The sequence below is a fragment of the Macaca fascicularis genome, chromosome 1 (genome assembly GCF_037993035.2).
Source record: "Macaca fascicularis isolate 582-1 chromosome 1, T2T-MFA8v1.1".
In the NCBI taxonomy this organism is placed as follows: Eukaryota; Metazoa; Chordata; class Mammalia; order Primates; family Cercopithecidae; genus Macaca; species Macaca fascicularis.
Window position 1 is genome coordinate 137,189,758 of NC_088375.1, and position 22,329 is coordinate 137,212,086.

The 22,329-nt window shown below is 36.0% G+C and overlaps 1 protein-coding gene across 15 annotated transcripts in view; it reads left to right on the plus strand.

Annotated features, from left to right (window-relative positions):
- Nucleotides 1–22,329, plus strand: part of DPYD (dihydropyrimidine dehydrogenase) — an 863,430-nt gene that overhangs the window by 716,188 nt on the left and 124,913 nt on the right. For 3 of the 15 annotated variants that reach the window (XM_074000936.1, XM_065549319.2, XM_074000937.1), the window contains one exon: nt 12,528–13,655. The exons of the other annotated variants lie outside the window; for them this stretch is intronic. In XM_074000936.1, the coding sequence (XP_073857037.1) occupies nt 12,528–12,659 (132 nt within the window). In that variant the 3' untranslated portion in view covers nt 12,660–13,655. Of the gene's footprint in view, nt 1–12,527; nt 13,656–22,329 lie in introns of those variants that run through there. 15 annotated transcript variants of the gene reach the window in all.

Genomic DNA, 22,329 nt, shown 5'->3' on the forward strand with positions numbered 1-22,329 from the left:
TTGGTCACCATCTTTTCAATGTGTTCACAACAAACTAGACCCTCTGATGTTATCTTCTTCTCAGAAAGTCCACTTGTCACTTTCGATTTGGCATATCATTATTTTATTCTTCTTTTCCTTTTTTCCTTGTGTTGGTGTACTTCTGAGTTATTCTGAGTTTATTGTTTATGGAGTAGATTTGAAAAGTTCCCATTCCTAACCACCTTCCAAGATCAGAAAATTTGAGGATTTATTTATTGGCTTTTTGGGTTTGATCTAGGATGTTTAAAGGCTGAAGCAGAACAGAAAAGAGGAAGAGGGAGGAAGACAATGTTAGACAGTAGCTAGACTGGAGAATGACTCCAGCTCTAGACCAAAAATGTAACCACGCTCTGAGAACCTCTGTATAAAGGCGAGTGGGGTAGCTTTCATTAGTGAGATACAAGTAAAGCTGAATTGTTCTACCTTATACCTCTATATACCTAATACCAAGTGTATTTTTGGTCATTTTTTGTTTTTTCTTCATAAATCAGTATGTTCAGTTTCCTCATTCTTAATGCATTCACTTTTATATTTGTGTAAATTTAAGGATTACAAGTAAAGTTTTGTTACATGGATTTATTTCATAGTGAAGTCTAGTCTTTTAATGTATGTTGTACCTATTAAGAAACCCTGTTGTTAGTTTTAACATTTTTGAAAAATCTCAGTTCATCCTAAGCTTGAAGATTCTTTACAGTATTTATGTGCTATCATTATGTATACAGATGTGGTTCTACTGTCATGTATAGTATGGTAGTTAAGAGAAGGAGCTTTGAAGTTTTATAATACTTTTTTCACCATTTACTAGCGGATAAATTTGGGCTCATTATTTAACCTCTGTAAACCTTGGTTTATTTATCTATAAAATGGAAGTTATACTACCTATCTCATTGAATTGTAATAAGACAGAAATGATATTTAATATAGAGTCTCAGTCCTCCGAGTATCTCCCTCCTGCTCCAACCACCCTGGTGCTTCCCCACTTTTCATTATCCAACAATGATTGGCACATCAGGGAGCCCTCAGCACTCTGGTCCAACCCTAAGACTGCTTGTAAAATGAATATCAACTCTAATTGTATCTGTTTCTAGTTATAAAATGATAAAAGAAAGAGTATCAGACTTAGGTAATTCTAGCCATGCAGATGACATTTATTACTTTTTTTTTTTTTTTTTTTGGTACAGATAATCATGATTTACTGAGGAATAAAAAATAAGCAAACAATTTGGGCACACATTTATTTTGGTGATATTTAATTGTGACTAGCTGCAAATAATGATTGTAAAAGATATTACAGTAAAATATCAGAGTTCTTACAGGCCTGAAAACACTTTTGTAAATACGTTTATTAGAAATCACAACTATGTCTCTTATTTAGAAATATAGAAAAACAATGATAAGCTTAAAGTTTACAAATAGTAGTGAAGGAAATTACTGTCAGACTCTCTCTCCATTTTAGGTGATTTCTAGATCACAGTTCAGAAACAAGATTTAGGCTGAATGACCTCTGTCTAGACGAGGGAGCTTGATCAAGTACAACACTGAAATACAAACTTGGGTTTATTCCCACCAGATAGAATAATTATTATCAACTAAGGTGTTTTTTGTTTTTGTTTGTTTGTTTGTTTTTTGAGACAGAATCTTGCTGTGTTGCCCAGGCTGGAGTGCAGTGGTGCAATCTCGGCTCACTGCAACCCCCGCCTCCCAGGTTCAAGCAATTCTCCTGCCTCAGCCTCCCAAGTACCTGGGATTACAGGCACCCACCACCATGCCCAGCTAATTTTTAAGTTTTTAATAGAGATGGAGTTTCACCATCTTGGTCAGGCTGGTCTCGAACTCCTGACCTCAGGTGATCAGCTCACCTCAGCCTCCCAAAGTGCTGGGATTACAGGCGTGAGCCACTGCGCCAGGCCCTCAATTAAGGTTTTGACATAAACATGAGAAAAGTTAACATTGTCAAAAGTATGCTGTGAAGATGTGTATAAATATTTACTCAACTGGAAATTTGCATCCTCTTCTCAAACACTTTTTTTTTTTTTTTTTTGAGACAAGTGTTGCTTTGTCACCCAGGCTGGAGTGCAGTGGTGCCATCTCAGCTCACTGCGACCTCTGCCTTCCAGGTTCAAACAATTATCCTGCCTCAGCCTCCTGAGTAGCTGGGACTACAGGTGCCCGCCACCATACCCGGCTATAATTTTTGTTATTTTTAATAGATATGGGTTTCACCATGTTGGTCAGGCTGTTCTCGAGCTCCTGACCTTAATTTGCCTGTCTCGGCCTTCCAAAGTACTGGGATTACAGGCATGAGCCACTGTGCCCCACTTCTCTCATACACTTTTTAAAAAAATTATCTCTGGAATAAACTGTTTACTCATATTTTAAAAGTTTGCTCTTTGAAAGAAAAACACGTCATCAATGTTCTCCAAGTAAAATGCTTTTAGGGGAAACTTTTGAATGTTTTACTGCAGACTGCTTAACAAATTGCTAGTGTGTATAGAGGACCAAATGGATTTCTGTTTTATCTGAGTATTAATAAAAAAATCATTCAAAAGCTTGACTTTCTAAAACTATGTATCTGTGCATCATATATGTGGTTTATGGCATCAAAGTTACAGTTCAGTAGATTTCTGAAAGGCTTTTGAGACAGAGACATGAATTTTTACAGATTCTAATTACAAGTTAGAAGTCATCTCACTGTGGGAAATTAAAAATGGAGACAATTAGAGGAAATTCCAATTGAAAGAAAAATGCATTATGGCAAAAGCAATAAAAGCACACACAAAAAAGCAGGAAACTAAAAATCACTTATCAGTAGCCTCTATGATTCAATTGTAGATCAATAGTGTGTAGTTAATGCATTACCAGGAGAGCATTAATTTGCAATTACCGCAGGTGATCTGATCCTCTGTTCTGTCCATTGACACAAATGACCTTTTGTTGAAAGAGAGTCTGTAGTGATTATTTTAAATAGAGCAACAGAAAGGCAAAAAGCATGTATAGTCACTTTCAGTCACCAGTATCTTATACCACACAGAATGGGAATGTTTGTATTTTAGTGCCAGTCACATGATGAGTGTCCTGGGCCTAAGCATGGGCGTGCCTGTTTGTGTGCAGGAAGAATGTGGTATGCACTGTGTGATAGTGGGTAAAAGTGATTCAAGGATGAAACTACAAGTGCCCTCAATTAAATGTTAAATAACGTAGACCTTTCATAAACCTCCTCTACAGGGAAAGGTATGAGAGATTTTTGTTCAACTAAGTGTGTGTTTTTTTTTTCATTGCCTCCTTTTGAACATACAATCTCAGTAGCCTGGGAGGTAGGGAATCAGATGCCTCAACAACCACACATTCTTGAAAGAAAGTGGACTTCAGCTCTCTAGAGACCTTATTGTAATCATAAGTAATATGGCAAGGACTCAGATGACCTCTTCCAGAAGCTACTGGGCAGGTAGTAATATCAGTCTCAGAATCACCACATAAGAACAGGAGGTCGCTGAGAACTCCACTTTATTCATGAATGCTTCAACCCAAATGAAAAAGCATCAGATCGTTTGGGTTGAAATCCCAGCTCTGTTGCTCATTAGCTAGATGACCCTGGGCTTACTAGATGTATGAACATTTTATACTTCAATTCTGTTATCTGTAAGGTGGAGATAATAATACTACCTTCCTCATAGTATGGTTGTGAGGATTCACAACCCTATGCAAACACCTCATACAGTATCTGGAAGAAAGTATGTATGCCACAGATGCATGATATTAATTGTCATCAGCCATCATCATCATCCAGTCTGCTAGTAGTTTTATGCATTTATGCCAAGTTTTAAAATAAAATGTACAGCCCTCTATTCTAGCTTTTGACTAGTATGTATCTTAGCTCAGGGTGGTAGAAAACAGAACCCAAGGAAAGGGTCAAGTGTTAATGTTTCATTGGGAGATAAAATTCTAGGGTAGCAAGAGTAAAAGAAAATGGAAATGAGACAGAGAAAGATGAGACCTGAATACAAGGTAATGCATTACTGAGTTAGCCACCGCTTCACAACTTCAATGAGACACAGACAGCCAACTGGCCACATGGGACAACTCCTGATAGACGAGCTAGAAAGCACTGCCTTGGGGTAATCCATCACAGGAAAAAATGGAGAGGAAATATATCTTCTATCCCCTTCTGCCTTCTGTCATGCATTGGTTGAAGTTCTTCCTTCTGAAGAGTCCACTTCCCAATCCTTCTGGATTTTATCATCTAGTGAGAGCTTCTCCAACACCCTGTGGTTTGGCATAGTATGACACTTAATCCACTATATTACTCTCTTCTACACTTGCGATTATCCAACGTGGTTGAATATTCATAGTGACAGAATGTGCCTTCATATATCTTTTATTCATTGGTCTACTTCTTTTTAAAACTAGATAGAATCTATCCATGCTATTTTCATAGTAACAGAGACTTTCAGAAATGGAGAAAACCTTGACAGTCCATAAATAGTTGAATGTCATATTCATATGACTATGAGTGGTACACAGGTGAGTGAAAATAGTGTGCAATTTTATAATAGTTTTACTATATCGTAACCTAAATCAAGTCACTCCCAGGATGCGATACAGAAGGCTAAGTTGGGTGATCTCAGTAAAATTTGGCTGCTGTTAGGGAATTCTTTTGGTACCCCCAAGACTTGCTGGAACCTGGAGAAATTAGTACAGCAGTGACCTAAGCATGGAGAATTGATCCCTACTTGTTGCTGGAAACCCTGGGGAAATGCTCTGAAATGCTTTTAGTAATGTGCTTTAAAAACTGGCAAGCATGCATGCAAAACATCTAAAGCTATTAATCAGAAAGGGATTTGACAAGCAGATGGGACATATGCCTTTCTAGAAAAGTGTCTAAAATGGACATTTTAGTAACTCGAGAGGGGGAATATCATCCTTTTGCTCTTTCTCCATTTATTCCTTGGTCAAAGCAGCAGTGATCCATTAATCATCCGTGTAGTCAAGCGAAGGAGAAAGAAGACAAGGAAACAAATAAATGGGGTAAAGAAAACAGAAGACGAAGGTCCTTATGGTCAAACAATTGACAATTTTGTAAAGGAAAACAGCTTACCTACAGCAGTTTCCTTTTTTGTCCCCATGGACAGGTACATTTTATGAGTAAACTAAACCACTGGTTCAATCATTCATTCAAAGTCCCATATTTGACTGAAGTAGTCTGGCAGGTCAATCTGGCAATTTAGAAGTTTTAACCATTCTAATTGTCATTTAAAATCTGTGGTTTGATTTTCACAGTACCTAATATTCTAGTGTCTGGATGTTGTGATAACTATCTTAACTATTTTAAGCTGACATCATATAAGGAGCCGATCATTAAGAGGGCATAAACAGTGTCCCAAAGCCTAACTATAATCCACACAGGTTAAGTATGCTGTAACTTTGCAAATTATGATAATAAAAAAATTATTATGGTTAACTTTTATATAAAATTTACTATGAGACACACCTTTTGTAAGCTAAAAGTTATAATAATTTATTTATACCTCCAGTAATCCTGTGAGATAATTACTGTTATAGATTGAATGTTTGTGTCCCCTCAAAATGTATATGTTGGAATAATACCCCAATCTGGTAGTATTAAGAGGTAGACCTTTGATAAGTCAAAGGTTTGATAGGTCAGAGGATGGTGCCCTTACTTTTATTCAAGAGACTCCAGAGAGCCTAATCCTTTCTCCCACTTGAAGACAGCAAAAAGATGCCTATCTATTAACCCAGAAGCAAGTCTTCAGCAGACACCTTGATCTTGGTCTTCCTAGCCTCCAAAACTGTGAGAAATTAATGTTTGTTATTGAAGCTACCCAGTCTATGGCATTTTTGTTATAGCAGTTCAAACAGGCTAAGGCAGGTGTTATTACTGTCCTCATTCTACAGATAGGAATGTTAAGTTACAGAATGGCAAGTTGTGATATGAATTTACACAGTTTGGCCCAGAATCTGTTATTTTAACCAATATACTATGTTGACATTTCTGCCCACTAAAATGGCTAGTATCAAAATATAGACAATAATTAATGACAATGAGAATGTGGAGAAACTGGAATCCTCATGCATTACTTGTTGGAATATAAAATGGTGCACCTGCTTTGGAAAACAGTTTGGCAGTTTCTTATAATGTTACAAAAATGTACCATACAATCTGAAAATTCTACTCCACATCACCTATCTAAGACAAAAATATATATCCAGAAAAAAAGACTTGTATGCAGATGGTCATAGCAGCATTGCTTCTAATACCCCAAAACTGGACACAATCTAAATCCCTAGCAGGTCGATGAATGGTAAACAAAATGTGGTGGTACATCCATACAATGGGATATTATTCAGCAATAAAATAGACTAACACCATAAAGCACAGAATATTTCAGCATGTATAAAAACATACTAAATGAAGGTAAAAAGACACAAAATACTAATATTTGTTATTATAAAATTCCCTTTATATGAAATGATTGAATGTGAAAAAATTATGAGGACAACAAATCAGTAGTTTCTTGAAGCTTGGGTAGGTGGCGAATAGTGGCTGCTAAAGGAGGCAAGGAAACTTTTGGGTAATTGGAATATCCTAAAACCAGGTTGTGGTGATGCTGCACAACTCTATAAATTTACAGATTATCATTGCCTTAAACACTTGTAGGGGGTGAGTTTTATGGTATGTAAATTGTACCATAATAATGATTTTTAAAACCCACATACTTAGAGATAGCTTAAATAGTATGTGTAATGAAGTTATTAAATACTGAAATTTTGAAATCTGAATTGGGAGCAATTCATAATGGAGAAAAATCTGCAGGCAAGTAAGGGGGATTTCACTCATGTTTAGGAGTTCTATTTCTTCAGTCTTATGGGAAAATGACATAATACCTTTACTTAAGATATTTATAATACTATTAGTATCTGCAGTGTAACAAAATTAATGTTTGTGAACCTTGCCAAATTTAAAAATAAGCACATTTAAGTAAGTCCGCCTAATTAAGGCATCCCGGGTAGGAAGCATTTCTAGATTTCTCAAGTGTGTTCCATGTATTAAAGTGTTAAAATTAGAGTATTTCCTTACAAATAAGCACTAATCATACTTTGTATAAATGTTTATGAATGGTGCAAGTTATTTAAATTTTAAAACTGCATATTATTTAAGAAAAGTTAAATATATCAAGAAGAGATTGGCTTTGAAGCTGTCAATAACTAGTATCTGCTGAGAAGCTCAGTTATAAGGTTCATGTTATCAAAATGTATTATGTAGCAGTCATAATTTCCATTCATTCAACAAATAGTTATTGAGTGTCTGATGGGTACCAGGCACATTAGTAAGAAACAGATATATAAGAAAAATGTCAGGTAGTGATAAGTACTTTAAATTAGCTTAGAATTTAAATTAGACTGTGTGATAGTGACTGGGAGGATACATTGTCTGATTGGGGAAGTCATCTCTAGAGCAGTAATATTTAAGCTGAGAACTGAATGAGAAGATTCATCCAGCTATGGGAAAATATCGAGAAAGGCATTGCAGAAAGACAGAGCAAAGCACCTAAGGCAGAAATAAGCTTAACATACTCAAGGAAGGCCAATGAGGCAGGACCAGATCACACAGTGCTTTGTAGAAAATGTTCCCATTTTTGCAAAGTGAGGCAAGGCATTGTTGGTCTTATGCAGTGGTAAATTATGATCTAATTAATATTTTTAAATAATCATTCTAGCTGTTGTGTCGATAATTAAGGAGGGTCAAGAGTGAATAAAGAAAGTATTACAGTAGGGCAAGTGAGATATCATGATTGATTCCAGTTGCAAGAATCAGTGGTTATGGCAACAAATAGACAGATTCACAATATATACTTGAAGTAGTGCTATGAGATTTGCTGAGAGATTGAATGAATGGCAGTGGACATGAAAAGAAAGGAAGAGAGATTTCTAGATTTTGGACTAGTGGAGTGGTAGGCTGCAGTGAGTGGAAAAACTAGGAATGGTATTCTGGCTATAGTTGAGATGCCTAGAAAACACCTCTGTGAAAATGTCAGATAGGCACTTGTATCTCTTGTTTTCTATCCTACTTTCTAGACATGTCTCAAGCCTGAAAATACATGTACAAGCCAATGCAGATAAGTGAATGTATGTCTTATCTCCTAGTTAGGATGTATGTGCATTATCACTTCTTAAGAATGCCTCATAGTAATTGAAATAATATTAGGCACAAAGCAGATATATGCATACTTGCTTGTGGACAGATGCTAACAGGAGAGAGGAATGGCTTACTGTAAGTCTCAACCAGTGAATGTCTAAAAATGGACAATAAGCACCTGTGTATTGAATGGTTCGGAGGCCAGTTTCAGTAATCTCTTGTCATTCTCAGAAGTATGTTCCTGAAGCTAAATTTTAGAAGATTATGAATCTTTGAGGAAAAGAGTAAAAGAAATGAAATTCACATGAAATGTACATTTTAAAATAAAATAAGTAAATGGTCTATAAAACATTTCCCTCCAAGGGGGAGGGAAAAAAACGCTGTACACTTATTAGCCTTAAAAACATGCTCATCCAAGTCTATAACTTGCCTTCTTTGAATATTCAGGAAACATTCCTTCTTCATTTTGTTTAACTGGTCAGATTTCCCACACATTTAATATTTTTGCGACTCATCAGTCTTTTGAAAACTTTTAAACTGGATTCTCCTGGCCTGAAATATAAATGCTCCAAGTTAAACACCTGTCTTCCCCTATTCTGTGGTCATGCCCCACATAATCAGAGGAAAGAACATTGCTTGCTCTTAGCTTCTTTTCACAGATATGAACCAGGAGGACCTTAACATTTTGTGGAATTAAAGATGTAGGCATGCAAATATAAACTGCCATTATCTCCACATCAATAATTCTGTGTTTGTAAGACAAAAGAAGATAATATGTCTAAAGATCAAAATATCAAACCTCTGTTTCAGATAGCTGGCTTAATCCCACAGTGATAGACATGTCAGATATTATAATATTTAGCATATTTCCTCATGTGGAAAATGATAGGATTTCAGTTGTCATGCTTTAAGGGCATGAGCAATAATCTCATTATCATCTTCCTAAATCAATCAGTACATTGTAGATATTAACTCTGTCTGGATGGCACCAGATGTAGTAATGAATATGAGGTGAGAGGAAAGTTTCATGACTCATCATTGAGCCTAAAAACAATGACACAAGCAAAAAATCAGTTTCATCACTGGTGAATTTGTGTGGCCAAAGACATCACACATTACCCACGCCTGGTTTTACACAGCTACCATAAGAATACTATTGCACATTTATAAGACCTGATGTCTCTAAAACACACAAAATAAATGTGAGTAACCTGGAGGGAGTTTAAAAAAAACAAGCCAATTCTGTTTCATGTCTGAGCATTATTTAATTAGATAATGTTGATTATAAGCAGATTCAGAATATAAGCAGAGTGTGATATTTTATAGACAAAACTGGAATATAAAACACATAAAAACCCAACTTACCTACATTTACCTTATTTACCTTTTCTTTGACCCAATTCATATTCAGTAATTGATATAAAACCCGTAGTATATTGATTTACGGGTAGGCAGTGGTAATGTGATTCTGGTTTATACTCTCAAAGCATAACAATTGAAAATCAGTCATTTCCTTGTCTCAAAATTCTCTTATATGTTTATCTGTGTGTGATTAAGTTGTTTACAACATAGATGTGATCATTTTTGTCCTGGAGTTCAATGGAGCAACTCATCTTAGAAATTAGTCAGTATAAACACACACACACACACCACACACACACACACACCTCAAAAGACACCAGTTGCACACTCAGATACAAAATTCAGCACTTAGTTATTCTTACCTCTGAATCAAACCCATTGTGTCACACGTATACCAACAAGGCAGACCTTCCTGCTATATAGTACTTAATAATTCTTACCTCATTTGGTCCTCACAATAGCTCTGCATGGAAAGCTCATTCTACAGAAAACAAACAGCATAACCTCAGGCTGCTGCGGTCAACAGTTTTGTTTGATAATAGAATGTGAAAAGAAACCAGAGGATTAGTGCATAAATTAATATGTGCTGAATGAAAGAATAAATTAATTGGTAGGTAATTTTTGAGTAATAGAGAAAGTTTTCGAAGAAATGATGAGTTTGAATATTGCTCTCTTGGCTGGGCGCAGTGTCTCACACCTATAGTCCCAGTCCTTGGGAGGCTGAGGTAGGAGGATCGCTTGAGCCCAGAAGTTCAAGATCAGCCTGGGCAGCATAGCAAGACCCTGTCTCTAGAAAAAAAAATTAAGAAATTAGCCAAGCATGGTGGCAGGCACCTGTAGTCCAAGCTACTCAGGAGGCTGAAGGAGGAGGATTGCATGTGCCCAGGATTTTGAGGCTGCAGTGAGCTATGATCATGACACTGCACTCAGCCTAGGCAACAGAGTGAGGCCCTGTATCAAAGAAAAGAAAAAAGAAGGAAAAAGATAAAGGAAGGAAGGGAGGGAGGGAGGAAGAAAGAAAGAAAGAAAGAAAGGAAAAGGAAAATAAACAAAATTTCTCTCTTCTAGTAATAATTCAGAATAATCTATTAAACACTCCTGGCTCCATTCTCAGCAAACAGAGAGAAGGCCTTTACTCGGCATGTGCAGTCGTTTTGCAGGACCTATATTAGAGGGAGCAAATCATTTACAATATCAATAATATTTGTACAAATTTTCTCAATAATACATTTGATCATTTACTTTGAACTATTTCAAAGTAATTTGATGAAGTATTGAACTTTAAATTTAAAATATAAACTTGAAATAATTAAAGATAGAGAGGGAATTCTTTAAAATAAAAATACGGGTCCTGCCCCAAGAATACTGGACTGACTTCTTGGTGTGTGATGCAGAAACCCAAAAAAATTAGATAAGAGAGTCCAGACACAAAACAAGATGAAGGACCTTTTCCTTAGCCTCTCCAGGCTCTGTTTTATCTGTCCTGTATTATAGTTAGGATCCAGATTGCTTTAACATATATGTGTGAAATTAGAACACTGTATATATTGGATTTGATGGTATGAATTCAGTCATTGTTAAATGAGATCTTTATAGGATTCTTAATTACACATTCCTTCAGTTAGTGTTACAGGGAACTATCAGAAGAGAAAACATAATCAAATGACAATTGCTGTTAAGATTCAGGTATCCAGACTGGGAACACCAGAGAAGCAAAAATCTATATACAGGCCTTGTCCATTTTGTCTGTGACAAATAGTACTTTTAATATCAAGAAGAACGCTGAAGAAATAGAGCTACTTCTTTGCATCCTTGAAATACACTGGCATATCCAAAGAATAGGTAATTAATAATGCAAAGAAATTAATATATAAATGGTGCAATGAGTGATATAGAATGCAGCAGAAGTTGAGAAAAAGTATTCTCTTGTGGATTGGTGTGAATTCTTAATTATGATATATTTGTATAATTGGAGAGAAAAATGTATTCTTGACAGGGAATGAAAGGGAACTGTGTTTGTCACTGACTGATACTATTACAATATTTGTGTTTTCCTTCATGTATTCATTCATTGAATAAGTCATATGCCAGGCAAAGATCTTTATGTGGTAAATACTGGGTGTACAATGGTAACCAAAAGAAATATAGTCTCTGTCCTTTTTGCTGTGTCTCTGAAATCTGGTGAATGAGATCCAAATGATGATACCTATTGTACATGTATTTAGGCACTGAAGTAGATAATTATTTATGTTTTATTTTATATAATACTTATAAGAAATCTATGCTACATATACATAGATATATATGTATATATAGTGTGTCTATGTATAAATATAGGTACATATATTATATATACATATATACAATATTGTGTGTATATATGCTTGTGTGTATATATGTGTATACATAAACATATATAAACATACACACATATGTAAACATGTACATTAACATAAACATGTATACACATATGCATTGTAAGCATACATACATATACACACACACATATAATCTCCCTATTTTCACATGAAAGCCAGTTACCTTTGTAGTAGTGGTCAAAACAGAAAGCAGGATTGCACTATGGTTACAAGGAAGGATCCTGTGGGCAAACTGAGCCAGAATTTTTATCTTTGTACTGCCATTTAGTAGCTGTGTGATCTTAATCAAAGCCTTTAATTTCTGACCCCATATTTACCCATCTGCTAACTGAAGAAAATAATAATATTTATCCAAGGTGCTATTGTGAGTTTAATTGTGGTGCTACATGTAGACATGTTTTGAACAGAGTTTAAAATATAATAAATAACCTAAGTCAATTCCAAAATGCTGTAATCATAAGGTAATTTGGGTAAAGCATAAAGAAATAAGTTACAAAAGGACAGAATATTAAGTTTGCCAAAATACACCAAACTTTTCCACCCTTAAAGGATATGGATTTTGAGTAGCTCCTTGCCTCTCCTGTCCCCTTTGAGTTTTTTTTTTTTTTTAGGCTGAAAGACCCTCCGAGGAGTGTCTGGAGAAGATGTGGAACCTCCGTACCCCTCCCTCATACCTTGCCCTATGCATCTTTTCTATTTGGCTGTTCCTGAGTTGTATCCTTTATCATAAACAGTTAAACTGAAGTCCAGTGGGACAGCGGAGCAAGCCCATGATCACAGGCAATATCCACCATTCATTCCCTGCCACCCCGTTCCCATTAAGCGTTCAAGATGCCCTTTGAGGACCCAATTCCCGTGAACACATTGTGTGAGAGTTCAGCAAGATTCAAGACAAGTACAAGTTTACAGGAGATGCAAGCTATCGATAGAGAAAAGAAATGTGAAGAACACTGTTGCAAAGCAGCCAGACCCCAGCAGTAGGGTTTCTACAACAGGCTGGTGCAATGAAAAAGGGGCTGTGCCAGATAAAAGGAAACGAGGGAGCAACTGGTTGCAGCATTTGGTCCTGGATTGAACCCAGGCTTGGATAAACTAGCTATAAAAATATTATGGAAATTGTACTATGGATATCAGATTACACTAAGGAATTATTTATTTTATTAACTGTGAAAATATTATTTTGGCTATATAGAAAAATGATTTTATATTTTAAAAGATATGAAGTTCTTACTAAAGTTGAAAAATTGTGGGTGAATGGATTCTGTTGCTGCAGAACAACCTAGAGCAACCTTAAATGCATATTGCTAAGTGAAAGAAGTCAATCTGAAAAGGCTACATATATATGATTTCAATTATATGACATATTGGAAAAGGCAAAACTATGGAGACAGAAAAAAAGATCAGTGGTTGCCAGGGGATGGGGGAGGTGAGGGTTAGAGGGATGAATACGTACAGCATAGTAGATTTTTAGGGCAGTGAAGCTATTCTGTATAAAACTCTAATGACGATACATCTCATTATACATTTGTCAAAAACCATAGAAAGGTACAATGTAAGGAGTGAATCTTAATATAAACTATGAACTTTAATAATAACATATCAATATTGGTGCTTTAAGTGTAACAGATGTACCATCTAATGCAAGATATTAATAATGGGGAAGGTGCTGAGTGTGGGGGTGGCGTGGGCATATGAAACTCTCTGTACTATCTGCCCAATTATTCTGTAAATCTAAAAGTGTACTAAAAAGCAAAGTCTATTAATTTTTTTTTTTCAGTTGGAGGCCAAAAGGGACGCTTACATCTAAGATTATCTGGATCAATAACAGGATCAAGTTGGGTCCTGTTATTGGATCAAGTCAGGTTTCCAAGATTCCAAATCCCCGTCTAAGTAATAAAAGCCTTGTGAATTAGATCCAATGTTAATGCTCTGAGGCCTGCATAAGTATCTGAAAGACCAGAATGTTAAACTAAACCAAAAGTGACAGAGCATGTTGGAATGCATTCCAGAAGGATAAGTGAAAGTCTCCCTCCAATAGAAAGGCAGAAAGAAAAAAACCCTCTAAGTAAGAAAATCACAAGTCCTAGTGGTACAGGACAATCCCAGTTTATACTGCTACTCCTGGTATTTTCATTAATAGTTTCCCATTTAAAGTGTCACAGTTTGGATGGTAAATTATATCCTCATCTCTAAGCATCCTTCTAAAACTCTCATTCTAGAACTTTTACTGGTGTTTGTAATCTTTTTTTTTTTTAATTTATTTATTATTATTATACTTTAAGTTGTAGGGTACATGTGCATAACGTGCAGGTTTGTTACATATGTATACTTGTGCCATGTTGGTGTGCTGCACCCATCAACTCATCATTTACATCAGGTATAACTCCCAATGCAATCCCTCCCCCCTCCCCCCTCCCCATGATAGGCCCCTGTGTGTGATGTTCCCCTTCCTGAGTCCAAGTGATCTTATTGTTCAGTTCCCACCTATGAGTGAGAACATGCGGTGTTTGGTTTTCTGTTCTTGTGATAGTTTGCTAAGAATGATGGTTTCCAGCTGCATCCATGTCCCTACAAAGGACGCAAACTCATCCTTTTTGATGGCTGCATAGTATTCCATGGTGTATATGTGCCACATTTTCTTAATCCAATCTGTCACTGATGGACATTTGGGTTGATTCCAAGTCTTTGCTATTGTGAATAGTGCTGCAATAAACATACGTGTGCATGTGTCTTTATAGCAGCATAATTTATAATCCTTTGGGTATATACCCAGTAATGGGATGGCTGGGTCATATGGTACATCTAGTTCTAGATCCTTGAGGAATCGCCATACTGTTTTCCATAATGGTTGAACTAGTTTACAATCCCACCAACAGTGTATAAGTGTTCCTATTTCTCCGCATCCTCTCCAGCACCTGTTGTTTCCTGACTTTTTAATGATCGCCATTCTGACTGGTGTGAGATGGTATCTCATTGTGGTTTTGATTTGCATTTCTCTGATGGCCAGTGATGATGAGCATTTTTTCATGTGTCTGTTGGCTGTATGAATGTCTTCTTTTGAGAAATGTCTGTTCATATCCTTTGCCCACTTTTTGATGGGGTTGTTTGTTTTTTTCTTGTAAATTTGTTTGAGTTCTTTGTAGGTTCTGGATATTAGCCCTTTGTCAGATGAGTAGATTGCAAAAATTTTCTCCCATTCTGTAGGTTGCCTGTTCACTCTGATGGTAGTTTCTTTTGCTGTGCAGAAGCTCTTTAATTTAATGAGATCCCATTTGTCAATTTTGGCTTTTGCTGCCGTTGCTTTTGGTGTTTTAGACATGAAGTCTTTGCCCATGCCTATGTCCTGAATGGTACTACCTAGGTTTGGTGTTTGTAATCTTTCTTCAGGTTGTCATAGTTGCAAATCATAAAATATGTGCCCTTTTAGTGAGAAGGCATAAATAAAACTACTTCTTTGGGCATTGCATTTGCGTCTGTAACCATGTTCCAGTAGATTCATCTTTTGTAGCTGAAGACCAGGCATTTTAGTTTTAGGTTCTTGGTCTTCATTAAAACAAAAAGCCAAAAAAATACTAGCATACAATTTATTTTCCTCGTCTTTCCACAAAACCGCAAACTTTGTGAGCTTTTACTTTTCCATATATACGGTAAAGGAATTAAAAATAAGTTTAATATTTTTAAAAGTTCCTTTTAACAAGTGCAAACCTTATTGCTTTGCTTCTCTTGCCCTACCATAAATACGCACTGTGTTTACCATATATTAACTTCAACATTGGTAAGGTTGTTTTGTTTTTCCTATAGCGCTTAACTCTTACATAGTTTATTCACTCTTAATCAACTGAACTCTAACTTTTGTATCCCAGAATACATTGGCAACTCAGTCAAAATTGTTGACTCACTGATAACAGCCCAATTGTACTCTCTCACAAATTTGTGTTTTTATCAATTGTAGATTAACCATCACACCAACTACTGAATTGTGAATGCTTTAAGAGGTAGTCAGGGCTATTTGAGATGTTATTTTCATGTTAACAAATGTCTCTCATTGTGTGCGAATTGTTCTTTTTTGGAATGTGAATGTCTGCTTAGTTATTGAGTGACCACATAACCTTCATCTATCTTCAGGGTTCAGAAAAAAATTCCATGCGTTAATTTTCCCCTATAGACTTTTTCTCTCTAGGCATTATGACTTCTTCTCCTCTGTGATCAAACTCTATGTGGTATTTTAGTAAATGATATGATATATCAAGTTTTCCCAGCTGTGTTGACTCTGTTGAAAAAGAAAGATTGCCTAAAATTAAGGATTTGAGTCATCTGACAGCTATTGTTTGGATGTTTAGTTTCCTTTTCTTGCCCCACTCTTATCATGAGAGGTGCTGAGCATGCATAGTGCTCCATGCAAACCCTTACACCACCACCTGTGTTACTGCAGCGTAATTGAAAATTGCTGTGGTAATTCATGCAGCACCAAAGCCTGATGGTGAGAAACCATGTTAGTAGAAAAATCCTACTGCCTCTGAAGCGCAGTGGCCAAGCTTCCTCAAACTGCAGCCACACTTCCTAACCAAAGAATGGACTGCCTAGGATCCTAGTGTATAGAAGACTCCAGTTGTTACCTCAGTCTTTTGAGTCTTGTATTTATGCCCGTTGGGAAGCAGAGCCATCAACAGCAATATCTTTGAAGAGACAGAACAGTAATCACCATTCTTTGGCCCTACATGTTGTACCTGGCTCACCCATTTTATCTCTAGTGTCGCATAAAAGGCAGACAGAGGTGCTGTGTCTCTGTATGGTTCTTATTATTATTGGTTGCAGTCATTATTGAGATCTGAGTCCAGTTGGAGCTCACTTTGTAAAGGACAGATACAAGGAAGGGGGCAGGGGCAGTCTCGCCTGCAGGGCACAGCCCTTTGACTAATCAGCCCAGGCCATCTTCAGTGAAGTTGTGTCATCAACAAAGTGCAACAGAGAAGCTCAGTCTCACAAATGCTCTTCTGAATAGTAGTCGAGTGGGTGGCCCATCACCTATGCTGCCTTTGAGAAAATACTTGGAGAATTGATGATTATATTCGGGCTGGCAAAATGTGGTTTGGATCTCAGTATAATATACCTTGAAAACGTTTTATTCTCTTCAGTCTGTCTTTAGCTGATCTTGGGTTAAGAAATTAATTAAAGAATGACCACAGAGTGACACTGAAAAATAGACTTTCAAGCTCCATAAAGTTCCTTCTTAATTGGAAGAAAAAGGGGAAATTTATATACTTAAAATTCATCAGAGAATGTATCATTTAAGAGGATAAGTAATGTACTGAGAAGAAATATATGATTTACAAAATAAGTGACTCCTATACCATTTGGACTGATCAATGAGTGGCAATTAAAAACAACTTTGAAAATATTTAATAAGCAGAACTACTTATCCATTTAGGCAACTTTTCTGAACTGAACTTTTGAAAAACAACATCTCTGGGGCTATTCATTTGTTGTTCTTTTTTTCCCAATCCTATTTGCTGTGGTCAGAACATAGACAGCTGAACTCAAAGCCAGATTTCTTAGTAGAATGACATTTGGACAGCTATTTTACTTAGTGATCCTGTGCAGTTTCGTAGCAAAGCTGAAATAAGCCCTCTCCTTTTGGGGGAAACAAGATGGTATTCTGCTGAATGCTGGAATTTTATCACTTTGGGAAAAAAAAAAAAAGCTGCTTGAGAGACCTAAGAATATAAAAGCATTTGAGATCTCAGAAGGAGTTTAAATCAATGCACTGCCACAGTTACAGAGCAGATGAAAGAGCCTGCTGTCTCAATTGCCAGGAAACTACTTAGAAACTCTCACTTTGATTTCTTCACGTAGTCCGTTACATTACTGCTAAATGCAATATATAGGGACATCATGACTTTGATGTTGTACAGCTCCAACAAATGGAAACTAATATGATAGAACAACTAAGATTTGTGGTTATATGTGAATATACAAATATATCCCCATCTAGTTCCCTATTTACTATGTATCTCCAGGGGCTGTCTTTTAACCTATATTTTTATAAAATTATAATTTTGGTGTTTTATTCATGAGGCATGCCATGTTTATGTAGTACCAAAAGCTCATAGGGGGATATTGTTATTCTGAATTCTTACTTTATCTATATGTATTGTACACCAGTTTTTAAAGTACAATGTAATTTCCTACATCTGTTTGTCAGTACTGGTCAGAACTCAATTCCGTGAGTAATTATTGATTCCGTGCCTTCAGAAAATCTGATGTTTTTAACCAGTGGGTGTGGACAGATAGAATTAGAAACTGCATTTCCATCTGAAGACAGCACAGATTTAGTTTCCATTTAACATAGGAAATTTTAAGTGGGTCATCCAAATATTAAAACCTTAAATGTTAAAAAATCTGTGGATTTTTGTCATAATAATAAATATGAAATCACTTTGCTTCTTTTTATGAAAATTATAAATATATGCTTGTTTATATATGTAAGACTTTCATCTCATTTAAGACTTTGAAATTTATGGAAATAATAATACAAAGAAAAGTTAAGAAGCTCTGTGGAGGTCAGAAGTTCTGAGTCTTACGTTGGCCCTCCCAGTTACTAATCTTGATTTTGGGCGTTGCATTCAATGTTTGGTTTCAGTTTCCTCACTTACTAAACAATTGATAGCACCTTCTCTTTCTCTTAGAACTGATATATGGAATAAGTACGATGATATTGACAGGCAGTGTTGTAGCAGAAAGAGCTTCAAACCAGGCAGGTCTGCCAGTACTGCCTCCAACTAGCTGTGTACCATGGACAGATCATTTAGCCATTCTGGACTCCTAATCTCTGAAATGAGGAGGCTGGTCTGAAAAAAAAGGCTAAATTCCCTTTAATCTTGTTTGTCACCATGCTTTGAAAACTGTAAATTATTCTATAGATATTTCTTTTTGACAGCATGCTTTGAAAACTATAAAGTGCTATATAAAATATTGCAGATGTTTTGCATAGTTTAAACAGAATATGTTTAAACAAAATATGTGCTTATCAAAGTAGGTTAGTAAGAAGAGATAATATAATCTTCTTTTTCCTGAAAAAGCTTTAAGAATTGGATGAACAACGCTTCTTATTCAGTGTTTCATATATGAACCACATTCATAGGAGGCTTCTTGAACGTCTTCCAGATACATACAACTCATTTATTAATGCAATTTATAATGTGATAACCATTGCAGAAGAATTTCCATTTTTGCTTAAATGTAGTAATTCTCCAATAGAACTTTTACTAATGAATTTACAGTAACTTTAAGACAACTTTAGACTTAAATTGTAAACATATATTTTACTTTCATATAACCTGAAGGCACATATTTCTAAGTCCTGAATGTGTAGTTTGTCCACCTGTGTGATAAGAAGTAAAAGGGGATCATTATGGTCATGGGTTTATCTGAGTTGTGTTTAATAGATCAAGATCTCATTTTTAAGCTTTGTTATATTTTAAAATAGCATTTGAAAAATGTGCTGTTTGATTACACAAAAACATGCGCCAGTCTCAGGGTGTTCCTGCTTTTGTAGAACTCTTCTTTGCCAGATTATTTACCTGGGATAAATATTTTCAATCTAATTTAGATTTTATTTGATAGCTTTTTGGAAATTTCTTTTACTTTTCAGATGAAGTTAGCTTCTTTTTAACAGGCAAAACTTCCCATTTTGGCCTCTGCCAGGCACTTGAAATTCTAGACTACCTGAAATTCTACAATACCTATGAGGTTTAGTACCATTCTGTCTAAGCTGTATAATTTCCACAGGACTTCCACCTTCATGATATAATTTAATCTTCACAACAATAAGATGTTATCATCCTCCTTTTTCAGATTTAAAGGAGAGAGAGGAAACTCAACAAGCTAAATGACTAGCCCTAGTTACACAGCTGCCAGATGACAGAGTTGGGTCTCAGACCTGAGTCTTCTGACAACAAAACCAAAGCTTTTTTTTTTTGAGATCATTATTTAATGCAAAAAAAAAGTAGGTCCGTGGTCTTCCTCTGCAACATTTGACCAAAAACTTATTACATTTAAAAAATTATATCCTGCCTAATTCATGCCCTAATGATTTATTCATATTATGAAATTTAATTTTGGTGCCAATCTAGCTGAGTACAAGCTACTATTTTAAGCATTTAAGTATGTTGCCTTTTAGTTTCCTATGTGCTAAGTATTTAATCTCCATTTTTAAGTGAAAAAAAAAAATGCTCATGATTACGCAGCTAAGATGTAATTGGAACTCGATTCTGCTTGACTTCTGTGTGCATTCTCTCAGCCTCTTAACTTAATATGGCATAGAAACCACAAGATGTGACTTTAAGAAACAGGACTTCAAGTCCAAGCTCTTTCCATTTTTCAAGTAAGAATATTACTCCTTCTCCTGCCTAAGTCAGGTTTATTTTGAGTACTGAAAGAAATAATGTATGTAAAGAAGATTTGGTAGACGTAAATCTCTGTAAATAGGTAATTTACTGATAATCTAGCTAATCTCATTTTATGAGAAATAATGAGAAAAGAATAGCTCCCCACAACCCTCTGTCACCATCCAGATATTTGTACAGTTGCTATGCACAGGCAGACCTCGATCAAATGCGCCTGCACCTAAAGTAAAAATTCAGGGCATTGTGTCAGACCCCTGGAGGAGACTATTAGGCACTTTATGGCACACGTCAAATCACACTGCACAGGGGGCCACCACCGACTCAGCTCCTGCATAGGGCTGGTCCTGCTGAGAATCTAGGGGCCTCTCTTTAAAATAGCTCACTATAGGGATATTCACACTTATAGAAATAATTAATGGTGGCAACGATCCTTATAATGGCACCTGATGCCCTGCTGTGAAGAAAGATAAACCAGCCTTCACCATAAAGAACTTACAAATTATACGAAGCAAACATGTTAACAGCTATTAAGAGTCCTAATCAGAGCTGTTAAACAAACAATTAAGAGATGTCATATAAAATACACCCATTTAGACATAGCAGCTACATGTTTGGAGTTTTAACAGGAACCATTTACCTTTGAGATAGAGATAAGGCCCTCAATGGAGTATAAACGTTAGGCAAGGACAAGGCATCTTTCTGAGTAATTCCATTTCCTGAGATCAAATCCATGGGCAAAGCTGTTCTCAATGGTGCACTTGCATCTTAAGATTTATTTTTAGTCTTATTACTATTTAATCAGCAAATTATGCTTGTTTCTTCAAACATGACTTCTTATTATAAGTAGTGCATTCTTTAAAAGGCTAGGAAAATGTTGATATAATCTAATAGTAAAAATTAAGAAGAAACCTATTTGTTTAGAAGAATTTTTTTTTGCAGTCAGCGTTTCAGTTGAGATGAGATTCACCCCTGCCAGTGCTTAAGACTTTATTGTTCTAAGTGTGGTCCAGCAGCAGAAGCAGCAGCAGCAGCAGCATCCCCTGAAAATTTGGCCAATGCAGGATCTCACTCCAGGATCCCACACCAAAGCTACAGAACCACAATCTGCATTTTAAAAAGATCCCCACCTGATTTGTATATACAATAAAATTTTAAAAGAAAATACCAATGTGCAAAGTTCCTACTTTCAGAAATTCTATCAGGAAAATTAGTAGGTTTAATCTTACTGGAAGTAAAAATTAAACTACTCATTTCGGAAAGGTATGTAAATGGTGTGACATTTGCCATGTGATTAAGTATATCTGAAGTGGTCCCCTCCAGCACTTGTGTCTCATGGTGGATTCTAGGGCTTCCAGCATTGCACAATATCCCAGTCTTGCTCAGTAAGTATCTTGTAGTCTCTCCCCGCTTTTCAGGTTTTGCGTTCAGTTCACATTCTCAGTATAACTCCCAATTATGTGGAACACTAACACTGTATGATAAAGAGCCTACAAGTGGGTGGGAAAGAGGGAGTTTTCTTAGCCTTGAGTCCTCCCGTGTTCTTCTACAGTTAAAAGACACCAAGTCTACATTTTGATCACTCCACTCCTTGGCTGAATCTACTGTATACAAATTGTGCCATGTTTGAGGAGTGAGAGAATTCATAGCTTTTGTATCTTCTTCCTGGAAACATCAGGGATGATTTAGATTATACTTTACTGTTCATCCCTTGCAGAGTATTTCTAGATTCCTTTTAGCAGCAGGATTTCACAATAATCATGAAAATCCCATAAAGTACATGACATTATGTGATTTTCAAAATCTGATTTCTTATGTTCACATGGTGAACTATTTTAAGACTATAGTAAAGCATCCCCATCAGCATATACTACAAAAAATAGGATCTCAGAGTGAGCAAAGAGGATTAAGTAAAGCATCAGTTGACTTTTATAGTCAAAAGAAAAAAAATACCCCTGTGGAGGAAATGATAATGATGTTCCTTATAATTGTTGTGAGAAAAAAAACCTAC